Raw genomic sequence first — 21,771 nt, 5'->3', positions numbered from 1 at the left:
TCAGTCTCTGATAGTAACAAGTGCCATTAATTTGTCTATTAAACAATACACATCTAGAGTGAGTAATTGGCCACCATGATGTAACTTTGGATGTAACCATGCTATATACCTGTAAATCTATTTGCTTTTCCTTTCCAAGGCTAAAGCACGTGGCAAGAAACTGCAGAAAGTTACCCTGAAGGTATCTCCCAGAGGGATTATCCTAAATGACAGCGGAACTAACGAACTAATAGAAAACGTCTCAATATACAGGTATGTTATTGGAGACACTTCAGCATGTAAAGCAGGGGTGGGCAAACTACGGCCCGGGGGCTGCATCCGGCCCTTCAGACATTTTAATCCGGCCCTCGAGCTCCTGCTGGAGAGTGGGGTTGGGGGCTTGCCCCACTCCGTGCATACTGTGGCTTCATGCAGCTCCCGGAAGCAGTGGCGCGTCCCCCCCTCTGGCTCCTACACGTGGGGGCAGCCAAGGGGCTCCGCACACTGCCCCCAACCTAAGCGCCACCCCCCCAGCTCCTATTGGCAGGGAACCACGGCCAATGGGAGATGCAGGGGCGGCGCCTGCGGACGGGGCAGCGCACAGAGCTGCTTGGCTGCACCTCCGCGTAGGAGCCAGAGGGGGGATATGCCACTGCTTCTGGGAGCTGCTTGAGGTAAGTGCTGCCCTGCCCCCCTCCCATGCCCACACCCTCATCCCCTGCCCCAGCCCTGATCTCTCTCCTGCCCTCCCAACCCCTTGGTCCCAGCCCGGAGCACCCTCCTGAACCCCAAACCCTCATCCCCCGTCCCACCCCAGAGCCCTCACCCCCCCCTGCACCCCAGCCCAGAGCCCCCTCCCACACCCTGAACTCCTCATGTCTGGCCCCACCCCAGAGCCCGCATTCCCCGTCGAAGCCCTCACACCCTCCCGCACCCCAACCCCCAATTTCATGAGCATTCATGGCCCGCCATACAATTTGCATATCCAGATATGGCCCTCAGGCCGAAAAGTTTACCCACCCCTGGTGTAAACGTATGGAGCCCAAACCTGTTCCTGTTTGAACTGATGGGAGTATTAGCCCTGTCTTCGCAGCCTATAGTCTGGTGCGAGGTTAGGGAGAGAGAATGCATCAGACTCCAGTCTTCACCTGTACTGGAGGCTGACCACATCTTTACGAATCTGTTCTTGAAAGCAAAGATCGAAAGCGGAGGCTGCGCGGGAAGAGGGGAATGAGTGAACACTAGCCACCATGAGACTCCAAAGGGAAACCATCTGTCTAGTGCAATAAACTGAGCCGGGAAGGGTAAGGAAAAATTCTGCAAAATACAAAGCACGCAGTTCATTTAGATTGGTGACCCCGACTGTAGAATGTGCCCCATCCACTGAGCGTCTGATAGTGTTGTGGAATCAGACGCACACGAGAACCGCAGGGCCAAGAGCATCTGAGACTGGGAAAAGGTAACGGAGGCACCTCTTGGAGAGGAAGGTTGGAATGTTTGAGACGTCGTCTAGTTCTGTCCCGCCCGAAGCGATCGCTTCCGTGTCATGCGGTGAGCTCTAACAAACGGCAACGGTCAAATGTGGTTAGCGTCAGACTTCAGCTGGGTCTCCTGTGTGGAAAAGGGGGACTCTCCGCCCGGGAATGGAGGGTGGTGACTTACACGGCTCGGTCTCCTCTCCAGGCTCGCTAAGGCTCTGTCTGACCCTCTGCGAATACTTTCTCTCCCTCCGTTTGCGCGACTCATCCCCTTGCCGTTGGATTGACTGTGTAGTGCCCAGAGATTCCAGGCGGGATTGGCGCCTCATTGTGGTAGGCAGGGAAAGCACACGCAGTCCCTGCCCTGATGGGCTTCCAGCCTCCCTGACAAGAGGCCAAGCACTGAATGGAGCCTGGAGGCTGAACTCTCCTCTTTACCCTAGAGAGACCAGCAGGGGCTGAGAGGTGGGCAGGCTGCTGTGGTGTGGCTAGAGGATTTTGGCTTCCAACATTAACAGCTCAGCTCCTCCCGGGAGCCCGAACTCGCTCTGAAGCGAGCAAAAGGCAGATTACATTTAAGGCAGCTTAATAGACCTCAGACTTCTGACTTCAGGTGTCGAAAGTGGTGCCGAAGTTAAAACCAGTGGTCCAGCTACAGCAAGAGGCACGTGCAGCCACTGCTGATAAGCAGGGAATGGCAGGAGCTTTCCCAGGCGTTAATCCGGTTCCAGGTTAAATGCAGCCCCTTTAAAGTTCCATCTAGGGGTGCTGGTGTACTTAGCCAGCTGGATTTTCCCACTTCAAAGGGGTCAGCTCTAACTTTCTTTTCCCCTCTCCCACTCCTACCATGGCTTTGGTTCAGGCCCTGAACCAATCGGTAATACTAAAGACCAGGATGAGGAATTAAGTCAGTGAAGCTGTACAGCCTGTCGTGCAGGAGATCAGACTAGATGATCAAAATGGTCTCTTCTGTCGTTATAATCTAATGTGGCGGGGTGGGGGGCAGATTATCCCATACTTGCCTACTGTGGGGTTCTTGCACCTTCTTCTGAGCATCTGGTGTAGCCACAGTCAGACTGGGTACTAGAGTAGATGGATCCAGGTATGATCCAGTCTGATGACTCCTGTATTCCATGCCTCCTTCCATCCTCCCCTGTCTTGGAGTATTGTTGTACGTCTCCTCCCCCCGGCCCAAACTGAAATACAGGGTAGTGGCATTTTGCATTGCCTAGTGGTCAGTTTATAGGAGGCCTTTGGATCACTGAGGGTCTGGACAAAGACTAATGACCTTCCTTGCTCTACACAGTTAACTGGATAAACATGGCCATGTTAAAACACATCAGAGTGGAGTTCCTTCTGCAATCTTCTCTTCCCCATAAGCCCCCTCACAATTAAAAGTTAACAGCTGCAGACCTGGCATCCAATTCTGCTCTCTTAATCACTCCAGATTAATCCTGGTCTACTGAAATCAGTAGCACTATGCTACGGGGGAGGGCAAGAGGTGGGAAAACAGGTGAGTGCAGACCTGAGGTCTGCATAGTTAGCTGCTGCTTTGAATTCAGCTTGGACACTTGAACAGAGAACGGTGAAGCTGTCCCTTCCGGTCCATGTTTATACAAAGGTATTCTCTGAGTTGACTGAAGTCTGCGTGTCTTAAGGCAGCTGACAACATCAGAGGCAGTTCTGTAAAACAATACCACTTTGGTTGAAGGAATGACTTCCCCTAAAGGAGGGAGGGTTGATGTGCATGAATTTAATTGTCTCTTGCAGGCTTTCTTTTATTGCCCAAAGTAATTTCTTCCCCCGTGTGCCGGGTCATGCTTGAACCGACAGCTGTGGTCTCTGGAGCACTCCCCCTCAAACCTGTAACTTTTATCAGGCAAACTCAGATGTCACCGGCAGAAACTGTAATCTCTTCACGACTCTGCTCAGGCAGGATCCTAACGGACTCGCTGCAGCTTAAAACGCAGCCCCGGTGACGCTGTAGGTGGTGTTCAGACTCGCCCCTTTGTGTGTGGTGAGTTGCCTTCCAGTTACAAAACCGATTCACTTCAGAGGCTGGTGTGAATGATCCTGCCGTGCCGTTGAAAACGAATGATGATTGTACATGGAGGTGAACAGTGGGGGTTGCTATGAGCTAGGGTGGGTGTGTGTGTGTGTGTGTGTGACACACACATCCAGGAAGTTTTGCTGCAGTTTTCAGAAAGGCCAACCTGGCTGCTTTGAAAGCAAATGACGGAGGGGAATAAACCTGAAGTGCCTCACACAAAGTATGACACCGCTCGGCAAGGCAAAATGTAGGCCAGTGAGCAAAAGTAACCTGATGCACAAAAAGAAATGAAATGAAAGTGTAAATAAATCTCGACTGTGGCTTTTTAAGTCTGTCTGGGAAATGAGATGCACTTGCCCCTTCCTAGGGGACAGTCGTGCGAGCAAGGGCTGAATGGAGAATCTGGTGCCGTGAGAAGATTAACTACGGGGCCCCCCTTTCTTCCTCTAATCCTCTTCAGGGTTTTCTTGGAACCTGTCTTGAGGGGAGGTCACATCCTCAGTGGCCTGCTAGATTAAATTACTGACGGTTGTATGTGCCCCTTGCATTGCATTTCAGTGACTCAGCTGCCACGTGTCACAGTGACACTCACTGATGTAAAATGGGAGTATCGGATCCCTGTGTGAATACCGGCACAGAGGGACGGGGGGCGGGCGGGGTAGTGGTGGGAAGGAAACGCTCAGAATTCTGAGGATCCTCCCCCCACTCTCTACACAGGCGCATTTCTAGTCTGCTAACCTGGCCAATGCCTGGTCAAAGGGCACCCTGCTTGCTGACCAAACCCTTGTTCAGAAATGCAAAGCGCTGCCTGCCTGGCTGAGGAGAAAGCAGCCCCTCAGAGGGAATGTCCCTCAAACCGCAGGCTGAGTGAATTCCCCATGGCCCACTGAGTTCAAGGATGCCTGCAGCTGCTAGAGCAGATCTCCTGGAGTTTGAGACTCATCCTTTCGGACAGACTTTCCTGGTCCCCGACGTCTGCTTCTCTCTCTCTCTGACTGAAGCACACACAGGGGAGCTTCCGGAGTAATTTGTGATGCTGGAACAACTCGGGCTCTCTCCTTGCTGGAAGAGAATATCCATGAGATTGTCCTCGCCGCAAAGTGTCTCTTGCCCAGCTCAAAAACTAGCACCTCACAAAACCCAGGCAAAGAGTTTCCTTCCCTTGAGCAAAGGTAAAGACTCCTGTTCAGCGGCTGTAACCCCACCAAAGGCATCATTCGGTGTGTGGCTCTGCTCCCCTTCCGTCCCGCTTTGTTGCCTTCTCAGTTGTGGTTCTGAAGCCTAAAATGGGGCTTGTCTTCATTCAGGCCAAGAGTTTCCCCCAATCTCCAAGTGGGGGCTCTTAGAACGTGGTGGTATTCATGTTCCCTCTGTGTCTGCCATGGTGAATCTGACCTCCAGCCTGCTAGGTCTTAGTTCAGTGCACGAGCTGGTGCCCTGCCCACCCTGCTATAAGCCAAATGTCTAACTGTCCCTCGCTCTGACTTTCAGGATCTCTTATTGCACCGCAGACAAGAGCCACGATAAAGTGTTTGCCTACATTGCTCAGAGCCAGCACAACGAGAACCTGGAGTGTCACGCTTTCCTCTGCCCCAAACGGAAACTGGTCAGTAGAAAGGAGGGCGCGGGTCCGTACGGCTGTTACCAGAGCGGTGGGCAGGGTTCAGTGCTTTGTAAGCTCCTCGGGGCAGGGACCTTGCTTACTGATCTAAGGGCCTGATCCGGCAAACTGCTCTGCCTGCAGGTATTGGCATCCCTGTGCTCGCAGACATGGCTCGGGGCTGTCGGCTGCACTGCGTCTCTGGAAGCACGGTACAGCCCGAGCATGTCATAGGATGTAGCGAGGCTAAATCAACCTGCGTATGTGCTGAGGGGAGGGGCAGATCTAATCTGTTAGGTCACTTTTGTGCTGATGTCGGGAGGAACTTTTAAATTCCTTGCTGGGTTTGACTTTGAGGTGCTGAGAACCCGCAACTTGGTCTGTTTCTTATGGGAGCGCCAGGATCTCCGCTAGTCTGACCACTAGGCTGCATGCCCCCAGGAGGTGAGGACCCATCTCCCTTTCTCAGAAGTGAGTCCCCTATTAAAGAGGCAAAATGCAGAGTAAAAAATGACAGTTGAGCCTGGAAATTTACTTGAAGGCCCTGATCCCATCAATACTTCAGTGTGCTTGGAGTTCAGCACATGTTTAGCCTGACTGAAGTCAATGGGACTTAGTCGCATGCTTAAAGATGAGCAGAATTGGAGCTTCTAATAATCAGGCCGGGTGGGAAGGGTGCCTTTATCTTAAAGGGAGGAGAAGAGTAGCATTTGCTACACTGTCTCCAACCCCTCCCGCCTGCCGAAATTCTCCTGGCACTTCCTCGCTTAATGAAATGCCAGGCAGCATCATTTCTGCATTGTCCCTGGTTCCCCATGGCTGCAGTAAGACTGTAGGCGTGTTTGGTGAGGCTACCGTTGCAGCCAGAATACTGGATTCTTCCATGGGTGGGAAAGAATTTTAAAAAGGAGAGTGGCCAGGCAGCACAAGGCATTTGTGTGTGTTCGTTCCCTGCTCCTGCTTCACCTCAACTTTCCCCCCTGCTTTGTGGCTCACTTTTTAAGAGCGTGCGCTCTCTCTCTCTCATTATTGAAGCCCGTGATACGTTTGTTAATACACTGGATGGCAAATTTAGCGCCATTGCGCTGTAAGTGACGCACAGCGTGAAACACGAGATGGTAACACTTACTAAGGAGAATCGTCAGAGCTGGGGAATAACCGGCTGCTTTTGTTCTGAGCAGAGTGATTAGGGTCTTTTGGGGGGGGGGGGGGTGTTGGTTTCTCCGCCCCCCCCCCCTCCCCCTCCGGCTCAATGTATCGCATAAGGTGGGAGCTCTTCTGAGCTGGCCAGCGTGGGTTAAGGCCCAGCACTTAAGAGTTGGCAAGGGAGAGAAATGGGTCACTGGGCATAAGCTGTGAGTGGGTGTAGAGAGCGATTAGATCTCCTCCATTCACACAATGGGGAGGGAGGGACTGATGTGCCAGAGAGACCTTGCGGTGGAGATGTGGGTGAATCGAGGGGGGCTGGGCTTAAAGTGTGTGTGCTAGAAAACGGGGGGGTGTCCTCCTCTGCCTGCTCCAGTAGGATGGGGGGACCAGACCTATGCATACCCCAGACACAGAGCAGCAGAAGCCCCTTTCTGTGGAGGAACCAATGCAGGGGCTGGAAGTGCTCATCCCCTGCACACTGGAACTCGGCCTCACGGGGAGCCGGGATGTGATCTAGGCAGGGAGCTGTAGCTCTAAACGACACCCTGCCTGCTTCATGCCCTTATTTCTGCCATTCCCATCTTTTTTTTTCCCCCAAATCGGGAGCGTAATCAGAACAGAGGCTGCAGCAACAACTGTTCTCACATCATGGGGGAGTCGGGGTAGGTTTCCTCATCCCAGCTCCTATGGCATTGCCCCTGCAGCAAGCGTCTTTCAGTCAGGCTGGGGCAGAGAAGAGAGAAACTTTGCCCCCAGCAACGTGGGCCAGACCCCCGCTCCAAACACCTCCTTCCTCTCCAGGCATGAATGGCAGTGTTAATATTCCGTCCCTTTCCTCCACCTCTCTGGGGGAGCGGGGAACGTAATGGAAGCAACCAGTTCTCTCCTGGCTGCAAAGCACAGCCCCGTCTTTGCGCTGCCAAGATAAGAGACTCTCTGCAAATTAAAATTTAAATCTCTCCAGTGCTAAAAGAATTATCTCTTTGGTACATCAGCTCAATACATCTTCCTCAAAATAAAAAAAAAGTTCTCCCAGGCCTTTTGTGGTGGAAAGTAGAATCTCTTTGTCCACACGTAAAATGTGTGAACGCCATGCTGATCAAAGGTAAACTGATACTGCGATACCAGAGCCTGGCATCTAAGACTCTAACACAGGGTTCGGTATGTATAGCTACCCGGCTCTGGCATATAATTAGTCCATATTTTTAGTTCATGGGCAATTCTCAACGGTAGCTGGGTCTATTAAACTTGATTCAGATGTGACAGCTTAAATTGTAAACAGCTGTGGGGAGTTTCATACTTAATTACCATATTTAAGTTTTTGCCATAAAGCATTCACGCTTCCATCAAAGATGTAAATAGCTCAGACATTCAAATGAGATCCTCTACTTTGTGAGGTTTAATTGGCAGAGATGGGTTTTGTGTGTTTTGATTTTTCCCTTTTCAAAAGCCCATGGCTCTTGGAACTTATTTCTCAATTAAACTTTTTTTCTCCGCTTTCCCCAAAGCCTGGAGAAGGGGGAAGTTCCGTGTCTTGGAAGCCGGATTTATTTTGCATGCGACTCTGAACACAAACTTATAAACCAGCAGCCATCTAAAAAGTGCCTGCTTCAGCCTTGTGATGTGCTACTGCATGTAAAATCTTCAATGAACTCCATCTTTAATGACCCCGGCATCCCACCTCGCTCCCTCGCCACGCTAGTAAGCCTTGCTATAGCTCAAAGGGCTGGTCTGAGTGGGGGGGGTTGTGCGGCTCTGTCCGTCTAGAAACATACAGTTGAATGGGTGTGGATGCAGTTACAGCAGTGTGTAGCTCATTTCTGTAAACTCGGGAGAAATAAGCTACATTGAGGCCTGGGCTACGCTAGCCGGGGGGGGGGGGGGGGGTGAACTAAGATACGCAACTTCAGCTACGCTATTCGCGTAGAAGTCGAAGTATCTTAGTTCGACTTACCTGGCCGTCCTCACGGTGGCAAGTCGACCGCCGCAGCTCCCCCATCGACTCCGCTTACTCCTGCTGAGGTGGACTACGGGCGTCGATTTGCGCATCGATTTATCGCATCTAGATGAGACGCAATAAATCGATCCCCGATACATTGAAGACTACCCGCCAATCCGGCGGGTAGTGTAGACGTACCCCGAGACTCTTGCGTGGACTCACTTCTATAGTGCGAGGACCGTTACTACACTGTGTGGAAGTGGAGAAAGAAACCCGCTTAATTACAGTGGTACAAAAAATGTGTGGCCTAGAGGGCCAAACTTGCTGCTGGTGCAAGTGGGTGTAACAGTCCCCTGCAGATAGGAGAGGCTCCCATTGACTTCACTGGGAGCTGGGTGTCTAAACCGTGCCTTTGAAAGCTTCCCTGTATCTCTCTGTGCTAATTAATAGTCACCTCTTACTCTGTCATTAAGAGCTGAAACGGATTGTGGGGACACCAGCTTTCATTCCCCAACTATCTAGTGCTTTTTCTTACAGCATCTTGTTACTCGAGATTGTTCCAACTTGAAGGGGGAGGAGGGGAAGGAATTGGTGATGAGCTATAGCTACTAACCTGCCACTGCCAATCCAGCCCTACATCTGTAGTGAAAGTCATTACGGGCCATTCAGTATCTTAACCGAAACGAGTGGATGGCACTCAGTCCAGCCACCAACACCTGCCATCCCTGGCACCTTTCTTGGCAGTCAGATGGCCCTTGAAAATTGAGGAGGGGTGTCCATGCTTAGGCACTCGTCCAGGATTTGAAAGAACCAAGTTTGATTCCTTGCTCTGCCACAGGCTTCCTGCATGATCTTGTGCAAGTCACTTAGCTGCTCACTATTATTATATGGAGATAGGTATATCTCCTAGAACTGGAAGGGACCTTGAAAGGTCATCCAGTCCAGTCCCCTGGCTTCACAGCAGGACCAAGTACCATCTCTGACAGATTTTTGCCCCAGATCCCTAAATGGCCCCCTCAAGGATTGAACTCACAACCCTGGGTTTAGCAGGCCAATGCTCAAATCACTGAGCTATCCCCTCCGTACCTCAGTTTCCCCCATCTGTACAATGGGGATAATAGCACTTCCCTGCCCCGCAGGGGTGTGGTGAGGCGCTCAGATACTACTTACAGTGACGGGGGCATGCATCTTGGAGGTTTAATAGTAGTCATCCCACCTGGTCGGGATTGAGGCACAGGGGAGGGGCCAGTATGCAAGGCGCTCTGTGTGCATTGAGGCTAGAGGTGTCTTTAGCCTCCGGAGCTGTCAGCGTGACACCTTCCCGTCTCTCTGAAAATAATTGTTTTCTTAGGTGTAACCCGCCTGCAGCCAGCTCTGTTCAGCAGCGTCCTATGGCGAGCAGAGACTCCTTGCTGCTATCCATGTTGGATTACCTCTTTCTAAAGGGGTGCAGGACTCGTAAGCTCCAGGTTCACATCTATCAGCAAAACCGCCAAATGATTTAAATCTAGGGGAGAAACTGCCTACTAATGCACTGTGTAACTGTGTCTTTCAGGCCCAGGCAGTTACCCTAACTGTAGCTCAAGCATTCAAAGTAGCGTTTGAGTTCTGGCAAGCATCCAAGGAAGGTGAGTGTGTCTCTCTCCGTGTCTTGCCATACATCCAAGGAAATAATTTGGGTTTATTATCCTTTCAAGTGATCTTTTAAAGTATGCGCTGAAAAAAAGTGGGGGGGCGTTGAGGAGCGTTCAGGCCGCGCTGCTAACATAACCGCAGGTTTCTTGTGCCTCTGACGGCAGGGTCTAGAGTCTGCAATCAGCGGCTGACACATCCTACGGAGTCCTGCTAGTTGTAAATTTGTCTCTGCCTGTTGCTTTCACCATAGGTGGGCAATGAAATAGAGTGCCTAACAAGCTGTAAAGTAACTAGATATTCTTTCCAAGTCAGCCTGACACCTGTGTCCCGTTCCCCCCCCATGCCAGGGTGCAAAAGAGAATTTGATATTAAGGGGCTGGGGCTGTTCTTCGCCATCCTACCCAATAGGTGCTGAGCGCCATCGCTCCCAATGTAATAAAGCTGGGGTGCTCACACATCTGGAAACCAAACCTATGGGGGCAGAATCTGTGAGAAAGGGCACCTGGGAGGACTGTGGGTCTGTGCCACCAGGATTCTAGGCTGCTGTAGGGGGTGGTACATCCCTTGGCATGCAAGTTGGAGTATCTATAGCTCTAAGCCCTACACTACTCCAGGGCCACTTGTGTCAGCCCTACGCATCTCCTGCACTGGGGAAATACCCTCACTCATGCATCCCTTCCACTTTCATCTCCTATACCGCCCTTATATGCCACCAGAGAGGCACGTAGGACCTAGAGAAGAGGGAGGAACTGGCCCCAAGTGTTTTGGGTGGTGCTGGGTCTTCTGGAGAGTGAGTGGAACATAAGGGTCTTCTGAGGACGTGACTCAGAAAACATTTGCCCCGAGTCCATGAAGCCCTTGATGCAGGTGGTCACAAAAGTTGGCTGGAAATGGAAGAAAAATCGTGCCCTAATTTGTGACCAAAAAGTCAAATGCAAAACTTCCCACAGGGCAGGAATTTCCAGAAAACCTGCATTTGGGGAGAACCAGGATCTCAAGGCCTTCCCTGCCTGGAAGGCTTTTGTCAATTTCATTATTTCTGCTTGCAAATATGTCTTCTAGGCAGTCAGTCCAGGAGCCCTCAGTAAATCCCCTCCCCTTGGAAAATCAAACTTTTTGTGGCAAAACTTCAATTTTGGCCAAACAAATACTTTTTGGACAGAAAATGCCCTGGTGGGAAAGCTCCCGACCATCTCTTATGATCACTACATATCATGTTTCCGTTAGTGAAATGCACTTCAGGAAATCCAGTGCCTACAGACAGTGAGGGAGTCTTTCTTCTTACAGAGAAAGAAAAGAGGGAAAAGTCCATCTCTGAGGGAGAAGGTGCAAGTGGCCCAAACTCAGAAGATCCTGCCTGCCTTAAAGCATGTAAGTGATGAACAAAAGAACACCCTGTTAGCTTTCAGGGATCTAAAGACCTCTGAGCAGCGACTGGGTTTTTTCATCTGGATTCGACCGAGTCACCTGGCAGAAATGTTTGCTCAGCACTAGTCTCCACAACTTTTGTGTCAGTGGTGCAGATTTGTTATTGGCCAACCACCTATGAAGAGAACCATTCTTAGTCATGGCTTCTACTGCAGCCTCTTCTCTAAATGCCCTCTGTTGAAGCAGGGGGATACAGGTAGGCAGGGCTGCTCACTGGCTGGCAGACAGTCCACCTAAAACAAGGTGTCAAACCAAGAAATGTCAGGCCTGACCAGCCAGTTTGGTGCAGCTTTTACAATCGCATACTCTCTCTGCATCTATCTTCAGGGAGAATATGAATACAATGCTAGGGTGTCCCCCCTCCATCTCTTCTCCCTCTTCCTCCCCCCCCTTCCCCCCCCCCCCCCCCCAGAAGTGACACACAATTGCTTCACCGGATGGCTGTGGAAAATAATAAATGCTACTGCATTCTGGGCACGTGCAGCCAAAGTGAGCCCAAGAACTACATCTGACTTCCCTGAAGGCGGGAGCAATGAACAGGAAAGGAAGTAGTAGTTGAGACGCTGAAGAGAAGGAGGTCTGCATATTGCCTGTGTACAAGAAACTGAATGGAAGGGGTCAAAATCTATGGAGGCTGAGGAGTGCTACAAGTTGATTTGTGGCTCAGTAGTAAAAAAAAAAGAATAGCGAGAGAGAATAATCCTAGCAGAACATTACAGGCTAGGATAATGGACATCCAAAGGAAGAGTGAGCAGCCGACGATAGCAGTGAGTAGAGACTAAAACTTTAATGTTTTATGTTTAATATTATGACGGAGGAGGAGGAATTCCAGCTAGCTAGTGGTTTCTTGCTTATCAGTAGGTCCAGCTAAGTGCCTGATTATTAATGCAACTCTCAGTGGACATGGGGGAGAACCCAGGGGCTAAACAGTTGTTGTCAAGTACGATGCTTTGGAACCAGACATGCAGCTGGTGAGAACATCTTCATTAGCCAGAGTCCATGGCCTGATTGTTGCCAATACATACTTTGTAAAAAGGGAGGCGTGCTTCATTACATAAGAGTTGCTACTTCCTGCCAAGTAGAGATTTAACAAACGGGGGAGACTATGAAGTGATTCCGGGAGAGCGGATTATGTTGCTTGTAATAGACTTTGGGGTGAAAAGGCTAGTGAGGTGGGGGGATGGGCAAAAGATGAGTTGTGGGACAAAACAATGAAGTGGTGGAGGCTTGCAGACAAGACTACAACCAAACGGACCATGATCACATCAGCGAGGCTAGGGGGAAAAGAGGGGGGTGGCCAAATGAAAGGAGGGAAACTTCTTGGCAAGTAGACATGGTAATGGTCCAACAGTGTGCAGGAGGAAAAGTTTTTAAGTGATGGCAGAAAGTAAGAAGGCTAGAACGCTATGAGGAATAGAAGCTGGCAAAGGAAAAGGCAAAACAGTTGTGGTTGGCTTAATTGCATTGCAGAGGGCATGAAACTTTTCACAGCCCTGAGCAATGTAATTAAGATGACATAACTCAGGTGTAGGCCAGCCTTGAGACTGCAAGCAGCCTGAATCTCTAGCTTGGAGAGGTATGAACTGCCCCATGCATCTCAATGAGGTGTTAACTCTGAAACATAGAATGAGGCGCTTGCCAGCTAGCAAACTGACTAACTTGAGCAGCAAACATTCAGTTAATGTGGCAGTTTAAGACAGGAAAAAAAACAAGCACCCACCTACTCTTTGCCAGGTTACCAAAACCTCTCCCAATAGTCCTATGATGCAAATGTACACTTGAATGACATTGTGTGTGGTATTAAACCGAATGCGGGGATGGGCTGCAATAACATTAATATCAAAAGAACCTAGGGGACAAAGTGCAGTCTGCTATTCCCACTTCATATTTAATGTAATAACTACATTTTCAAACGGATGCTTAAGCAAAGCCGCTGCAGGTCTTCCAGTCCGCTTTACCACCTAATCCAGGGTGTCTTGTGGTAAAAATGAGGCTCCTGGCTTTTTTTTTGTTTTGCAGAGGGGCTTTGATAATGCAATGCTTAGCCCAGTAATCATTCTGTACTCCTAGCGTAGCAAGACCGTGGTGGCAGTGTGGTCCATTGGGCAAGGCTCTGTACTGGGAAATCAATGGCTGGGTTCTGTTCCCTGCTGTGTGACCCTGGGGAAATCACTTAACTCATCTGGGCCTCTTTCCCTTCCCACTCTCCTGTCTACTTGGACCCTAAAATTTTTACAGTCCCTGCCCAGATGTTTGTACAGTGCCTAGCACTATCCTGGCCCCGATGTGGGAGGTTGGAGGAGGACTCTCTACCTGTTAACGTAAAGCAAATAAGTGGTGGCAGCCTAGCCCAGTAGGAAGGTACACATATTCCTCTTATTGGGGTGGGGAGGGCAGGGAAGGAGAACGGCAAAACTCTTCGCTGTAGAAGCTGGAGGGAAAGAACCCCTCTGTGACCTGTTTTTCCAGGTAACCTTTTTTGCTCTGTTCACACAGCAGTTGCCACAGGGAACCTGTTGGACTTCGAAGATGCTGCCAAATCTCCCCTGCCTGTCAGCACGAACGCCGCACACGTAGATGAGTTGGGTCCAGACATCTCATCTGAGAATAACAACATAGTCTGGGTAAGCGTACTGGGGGCGCTAGCTGTTCCTGCTGAAAAGAGGGAGGAATGTGATGCTGGGGGAAGGTGAAGCTTCATTTTCTGTTGATCACGACATCCTCCATTGGGGCTGGGGGGTTGTCTTCATTCTGTGCCTACCTCTTAACCAAAGCCTTAGCAATCGGGAGCAGAACTTCCAGACTACTCAGCCATTCATGCTGGGATTTTCAAAGGTGTCCAATCAAGTTTGCTTCCAGTGGGAGCCTGGAGTTTGATTTGGGTGCCGAACTCCTCCTTCGGCTCCTGTTGACTGCCAAGACCTGGGACTTTCAGAAGAGCTTGTGGGTTTGTGAAACAAGTTTACATTTCAGATGCTTGGGCACTTCTTTATGTGCTTTATCACATACTTGGATGTCTAGTTTTCAGATAGAGGCACCAGTCTGTAGCTGCTATGCATGCTGATGTGGGTTACGCCAGTTCTCTAGCCATGCAGTCTATTGTTTGACTTGTCAAGTCCTGACGAGTCTGAGACCCACTATCTCAAACTACCTCTGTCTCCCACTGCAGTAGCTGAAATCTGCTGAATTGTGGAGCAGTGATGGGGCCTCTTTAGCCAAGGGGCTTAGCTTCCAGAGACTGCCTGTCCGAACCCAAGTGTTGTGACCTTCAGGCCAAATTAAGAGTATCACCTGTTCATCTCAACAGCTTTAACATCACAGTAGGTCCTGGAGAGATCTTAGCCAACCTCCTCCTTTTGCATAACTCTCAATAGCCTCAAGGTCATCAGAGCCCCAAAGCTTAATAGATTTAATCAAGTTGTCCATTGAAAGGCCATTTCAAACCTAAACTTTCCATTAAAACAACCCCCCACCCCCGCCCCGTCCCAGCCCCCATTCAGAAATATTCAAATACTGTTCATGGGCAGTCTCCAAAGAGGAGAGGTTTGAAAAGGAAGCACACCAGCAGTTCTTCAAGAAACACTGCCCCGTAGCTCTGTAAATATCATTTTCTCGTCACAAAGTTCCGGATGAAATATGTGCTAAGTAGGTCCTTTGCCGAAAACATCCTGCTGAGCTGGGGCTGCTGTATCTGCTGCACTTTACACCTCGTGAGCTTGAAACGGTGAGTGCCATCAGCCAGGGCCAGTCCTAAAATCTAAGGAGCGATCCGCTTTTCGTTTCCAGCGCTGGGGAAAGCGTCCGCATGCAAAGAGCGAACCGATGCTTTCAGCCAGAACAACCTTGCATTGAGGGAACAAAAGTAGGCTCTTGTGAGAAGCACGTGCTGGAATCTCAGCATCTGAACTTGGAACAAAGTGGCCGCGCTCGGGGTGAAACTCACCCCTGCGCAGAGGGGACAGTGCAAGGATTAGGCTTGTTTTGAGGGTTTAAGCTGTGCGGAGCCTTGGGCTGTCCCTCCCTACAGCAGTGAATTTTTACCTAGCGGCAGTGGTGAGAAACGCTAAAGCGGCAGAACACAAATAAAAAGGCATCTCCTTTTCCAACAAAACCCACTGCAGAAAATCATCAGGAGGCCTTGGGAAGGGGATGAGGAAATAGCAGAACCTGACACTGCACAGCTTTCTGTTACCTGAAGTTTAACTTGGGTGGGCGGGTCGGGGGTGCCGTTTGTGTGGATGCTTAATTTTGGAAGGCTTGGGAACAGAGAGAGCGATTCCACTGGGCTTTGGATCAGGCCTCACTGGTCCAGGGAGGGGATTGCTGCTGGTGGTTAGGGGGAGGAGAGACGCTGGAAATGGATGTGGGTGGTGGTGATGGAACAGCATCTCTCAAGCTGGTAGGTCCTTGCTCTTTGCAAAAAACCTGCAGTGCTGTGTCTCAGTCCTTGATAGCCAGTGTTGCTCTAGGCCAGGGCCGGGCAAACTTTTTGGCCTGAGGGCCGCATCGGGTTTCGTAAATTGTATGGAGGGCCGGTTAGGAGAGAGGGTCATGGCCTGGCCCCCACCTCCTGTCTGCCCTCCCGTCCTCCCCTCGGGACTCCTACCTCATCCAACCCCCCTCCCGTTCCCTGATGGCCCCTCTTGGACCCCTGCCCCATACACCCACACACCCACACACTCCCTGTCCCCTAACTGCCCCTGGACCCCCACTGCCACATCCAACCCCTCCTCTCATTCCTGATGGGGGGGCCCCCCCCGGACCCCTGCCCCATCCAACCACCCCTTCTCCCTGTCCCCTGACTGCCCCCAGAACCCCTGCCCCTGACTGCCTGCTACCGCCCCATCCAACCCCCCCTTCCCGACTTCCCCCAACCACCATCCACACCCCTGCCCCCTGACAACCACCCCGAACTTCCCTGCCCTCTATCCAACCCCCCTGCTCCCCTTACCGCGCGCGCTGCCTGGAGCACTGGTGGCTGGCGGTGCTACAGCCGTGCCGCCCGGCTGAAGCCAGGCCACGCTGCTGCCACGCAGCAAAGAGACCGGGTCAGGCCCCAGGAGCTCACAGCCCCACCGCCCAGAGCATTGCGCCGGCAGCACGGCGAGCGAGCTGAAGCTGCGGGAGAGAGGCCGGGGGAGAGCCTCCTGGGCCAGGAGCTTGGGGGCCGGGCAGGATGGTCCCACGGGCCAGAGGTGGCTCACGGGCCGTAGCTTGCCCACCCCTGGTCTAGACGCTTGATGATGCTGTACCTACGCCAAAGGAAAGTTGAGCCAGCTCTTCAAATACACTTGCACGCTAGCTTACCAACTACCTCTCTCTCTCTCTCAATAAAGGAAATGGATGATGGGCTCGAGGAGGCATTTTCAAGGTAATTCTAATAACTCTTTACAAGTTTATGGCACTAGGGACCAACCCAAGAGACTTGACTACGACTAGTTCTAATAATGTTTCTAATCTAATCCGCTCCTGTGATCTGACCCGGGGAGCAACCCAGCCAGTGCTTCAGCTCTTAATTGAAAGATAGACTTGGAGGCTGGCTGATAGTCAAAATATTTTGACTAACCCTTTAAGGATGGAGATAGGTGTGTGTGATGGGGGAATCTAATTCCCCAAACATAGCATGGTGATAGTGTCTCCTCTTACTGGAAGGGATATGCACTCGGCTGGCATTGTCTAGTCCCCATGCTAGCAGGAGAGATCTTGGTCTGATCTTCTTGCACTTTCCTGCTCCTCCCCCATGTTAGTGTAACACTAAAATGGTATTTACTCTGCCATTCCCCAGATGAACTGCAAACATAATCAAGGGGTAAGACGCTCTAACTCCGATCTAGTTCATCACCTAACCAAGGGGTTATCTATGTTCGAATCCTTGTATTGCTGTAACAAAAGCAACTTGGTGACCGTGCAAATCCCTAATATCTACCTGTTTAAACCATACTTACAGTGGTTAAAGTTAGATCAGCTTATAGCGCAAAAAAAGTGAGTATACTAGGCTTAAGGTGGAAGGCTCGCTTTCCTTACCTTCAGTGTTCATTGTGGAAAGAGAAGTTGCAAATCATTCCTAAATCATTTAAGGGATGCTGTCAACTTAAATCCTACTCCAAACCAGTTTCCTCACCTCTGTTACTAAAGAACATGTTGGACTACTTTAAAACTGAACTTTAATAATCAAATTTTACTAATCACTATCTCCCCTCCCTCCCCCCCAGTTTGGATATTGAATTGTCAGTTTCACTATCCGTGTCACAATGGTTAGGCTGCAAATGTGGCAGGAGCACATTTATTAATCTGTTCCCAATGGAATTTAGCAAATTGTGAAAAATTCTTTCCGTTGGTCTTGCTTTTAAAAGCATCATTACGGTTTGGGTTTGGCTTTTGTTGTGGTTTAAAAAAAAAAAAGATATATAACACACACACACACACACACCCCTCTACCCCGATATAACACTGTCCTCGGGAGCCAAAAAATCTTACCGCATTATAGGTGAAACCGCATTATATCGAACTTACTTTGATCCGCTGGAGTGCGCAGCCCTGCCCCCCCTGGAGCGCTGCTTTACTACGTTCTATCCAAATTTGTGTTATATTGGGTCGCATTATATCAGGGTAGGGGTGTGTGTGTGTGTGTGTGTAATATTTGGGGTCAAATTTGAGTTGGTAGTCTAAGATCTATTATATGAACTCCAAATATCTTTTGGGTATGGGAGAGTTGGCGCAGAAGTATTAGGCTTGTACATATGGAATTTAGTAATATGACTACAAAAAGGTGGGGCGTTAACTTTCATAAACATCTACAGTGCCCTGGGATGAAAGATCCTGTTAAAAATGACCCTACAGGCAGGCCACCATTACCATTTCAGATCTGAGCACAGCCTCAAAATACTGGTTGTGTGTGTGTGGTTTTTTTTTTTTTTTTTTTTTTTTTTCCCTGAAGAGTAAAATTTTAGAACAGACTTCTGAGAACCAGGAGTGCTGCTGTGAGCTGTGGGAATGATTGTGGATGGCAGTAAATTATGTACTGGCTGTTTGCTCAGGTATTCCTGGAATGGTGAAAATTTAGACATTTTCTTTTGGTGAGGCTGCTTTGGTCAGGGCGTTCTTTTAATTGAGATAAGGTCCCTGCTAACAATGCACCAGTCAGTGCTAGCTTAGGAGGAAAAAGACAGCATTTTGCCAGGCCTATAATGTAAAGGAAGCCCTCATTGCGAATGTAGACTGTCTTTAAGGTGAAACTCTGATAAGCCAGCAGAGAAGCAGGCATCAAACTTCAGAGAGCTGCAAAGATCAGCTCTTTCTCTCTCTCTCTTTAGGAGCATTTCTTTACAAGCTGTAGGAAGGATGTTGAAGTATGAAGCTGCATACAGCAGCATAGATGTGGGAAGTATAGAGGCTATAAACACCTTCCTTGTGGATAAAGGTGATCTGCTGATCTTTCTTCTCAGACTTGCTCAGTCTAGAACCAACCCTCACGTCCTGGACACTGGCCTGACTGCTCAAGATATCCAGAGTGCGGAAACCCTCTCTCCTGTAGACTGGGACAAAATTGATTCAAATGCGGCAGAGAAAGACGACCTGTTTGGGTTCTGAAGAGCTCCTCCTCCACTGAACCGTTTGCAATAGAGTAACCACTTAAAGTAAAAGGACTGAATGTGAACCCTTCTGGGTAAAGTTCTGGAGGCTTTCTTGAAGGGTAGGTTTCACCATTCTTACAGATGCTGTTATCACACCAACAACTGCTTAGACCAAAGCTTTAGACATTTAATACATTTTTTTAACCTTGCTTTTTATCTAAACCGCGAGATGCTCTTGAATATATTTATTCAGTAACCGTTACCGTTTACATATATTATGGAAGTTAATTTTGTATAGGATCCAGCAATGTAACGTGTACAGTCTTAGATGGCAATAGACTAATGAGAGAGTATTCAGCGGAGCTTGCTGTCTTCCAAAAATGACTATCCAGCACCAAAGACTCTTTAGTGTGTACATATTTTTCTAGATTCCTGAACATATAATTGCAATTGTAAGCACAACTGTTACTCATCCTTTGCTTTTAAAACAACTCTAGTTCTGCAGTTGTCTTCTTGCATTTCACCTTCTTGATCAACTGGGAGGGAAAGAACTACAACAGCTGATAGCAGTATTAAAATCAGAGGTAACAGGTTTTATTTTCCTTGTGAATGTCTGTGATAAAGCCCCATAGTTGTCAGCCCTTAGTAATGGGTTGTCTGACACTTTGCTAGCTTTCAGATTGGAGTTGGCACACTTACCCAAAGAGTCGGAGCTTTTCACTTTTAAAAGCCTGAACTGAAAGTATGGCCCAAAATGTCAAAACAAGCAACCTCTCTTCTCACCCAGAAGCTACTGATCCAAATATCACCGCAATATTGCAGGACTGTATCTCACAACCGACCTCTCACACTTGTCATATTTTTTTCATTATGACTCTAAATCTGAAGACTTCAGTCGCAAAAAGGTTCTCTGGTAACACTTGGCTTTTGATTGTACATTGAAGATTGCAGGTTGGATTGAGCCAGTTGCATAATAGGTTAATGCTTAAACACTGCCTCCCTCTCACTGTGTACACCTCTATCTGGTCTCCGTACCAATCTCTCTCTAGTGGAGCCACTTAATAGCCTGAGGCAGAATTGGATTAAGTGAAACCAATATTTACCTGGATGTTCTTCCAAGAAAAAAAATCCCCTGTATGCTATTTTGATGATTATCCTTCCAAGACCTACACTTCCTGAGAAGCTGAGAGAAAAATGCCACTCCTTAATCTCCTGTACTTCAAGATTTGAAAATAAATAATGGTGATATAAGGATTATGTTAATTAAAAGATTAAACTTAATGAGTGCACGGACACAGTTTGCAGTGTGTGTGGCCTTGTGAGGAATAGACTAATCTGTTTTATAGATTTGTAACTCGGTTCTGAAACACTATGTGGGGAATGAATTCGGCTTTTTATAAGTCTCCTAACATTGTACAAAGTAAAAATAAATAAATAAATCTCTCAGGGGAGAGAAAATAATTGTATTAGGAAACAGCTGAATGACTCTCAACTTACAGACGGTGCATTTTATAAAGGATACTGCGATATGATAAGGGGGAGCTTTAAAGCTGACTCATCATGTCTGCTATAAAACCTTGGTGCTCCTTTCTCCTGCAAAAGCAATCGTGCATCTTGTTTGGTCTCATCAGTGGCACTAATCTCTTGCAAAGAGAGGAGTTGCACACTAAGTTTTGTATATCTGCTGTATGCCGATGGTATAAACAGCCCCCAGGTTAAGCAAAGCTAGCTGTAGGCAAGCACCCTGCTCTCTGATTCATTGGGGGAGTTGTGATATATTTTTTTCCCCCCTAAAAGAATTTTTTGTTGCACGAACCATGAGGATTCAGCTATACATTCATCTCTTTTTGTAGAGATCCTTGGAGTATATACTTAGATCTAGTATTCTGCATATATGTACATAGTCTGAAACCCTTTGCTGTAAAAAAAAAAAAATCTGTACTAATAAAAGTTCTACCTTTTTTGAGTACCAGTGCTGGACTGCTTTACAGGGTGGCAAGAAAAATAGCTTTTCACTGCTTCTCACATGCAACGCTTACCTTCTCCCTTCCACATCTAATGGACAGTAAATAACCAGAAACTACCAGCATATGTAACACTTGTAGAATGCATGCCTTGATCAGTCTCTTCATAGCGGCCTACCTGTGGAGGAGTGATTGCTGGAGTCTTATTGTAATCAGATGGCTAACTTTCTGACAAGCACCTGCTTAAGTGATGTGCTTTGACTCAGCCCCCAGGTAAGAATCATCAGTTCTTTCCCACGCTGTGCTGGGCTTTTGGCAGGCCATGGAGTGGGAGGTGCTTGGGGGAGAGCGGTGGGCAGGGGGCCTCAGGAAGGGTGGAGAGCGGTGGGTGGCTGGGGAGGCCTTGAGGGAGGAGGCAGAGAGGGAGGTGGGGCAAGGCTTCAGGGAAAGGGGCAGAGTGGGGCAGGGCCTCAGGATGGGGGTGGCGCACCCACCAGGGAAAAATAAATGTAAACGCCTGTGTACAACGAGAACAGGAGTACTTGTGGCACCTCCGAGACTAACAAATTTATTTGAGCATAAGCTTTCGTGGGCTTCTGTACAACTAAATATACAATTCTTTACAAATAAATTTTACATGTGGGGATTGTCTAAGTTGCGAGAATTTCTTAGACCCTTCCATGAGAGGCGATAGCTAATTTTTACTGTTGCCTCCTCAAATCTGAATCGAAAAGACGCTTTGCCCTGAAGTTTTTGTTTATTCTACCCCATTTTTCTGCAAGCTTGGAGGCAGTCTCCTGGGCTAACATTTAATCACTTAGCTAAAAATCGCCTGTTGAACGGCAAATATAGAAATTCATTTTAGGATGTTGACAAATAGATTTAGTAAACCATGAGCAATGGAATGTTCTCAAAATGTAACCCTGAGCCAGTCTGGTATTGAATGCTGAGTGGGTCGGAGTTTACAAAGATTCC

General features: G+C 48.8%; 1 protein-coding gene across 2 annotated transcripts in view; it reads left to right on the top strand.

Annotated features, from left to right (window-relative positions):
* LDLRAP1 (low density lipoprotein receptor adaptor protein 1) overlaps positions 1-20,795 on the top strand; it is a 40,534-nt gene extending 19,739 nt beyond the window's left edge. The window contains exons 3-9 of one of the 2 annotated variants that reach the window (XM_054011879.1): positions 140-252; positions 4,999-5,113; positions 9,751-9,823; positions 11,118-11,201; positions 13,758-13,882; positions 16,595-16,629; positions 18,704-20,795. In XM_054011879.1, coding sequence (XP_053867854.1) covers positions 140-252; positions 4,999-5,113; positions 9,751-9,823; positions 11,118-11,201; positions 13,758-13,882; positions 16,595-16,629; positions 18,704-18,848 — 690 coding nt within the window. In that variant the 3' untranslated portion in view covers positions 18,849-20,795. Of the gene's footprint in view, positions 1-139; positions 253-4,998; positions 5,114-9,750; positions 9,824-11,117; positions 11,202-13,754; positions 13,883-16,594; positions 16,630-18,703 lie in introns of both variants that reach the window. The other variant, XM_054011878.1, reaches the window with a different exon arrangement.
* Positions 20,796-21,771: the final 976 nt, after the last annotated feature.

The sequence above is a fragment of the Malaclemys terrapin genome, chromosome 22 (genome assembly GCF_027887155.1).
Source record: "Malaclemys terrapin pileata isolate rMalTer1 chromosome 22, rMalTer1.hap1, whole genome shotgun sequence".
Classification (NCBI taxonomy): domain Eukaryota; kingdom Metazoa; phylum Chordata; order Testudines; family Emydidae; genus Malaclemys; species Malaclemys terrapin.
This window is presented reverse-complemented; position numbering and strand designations above follow the sequence as displayed.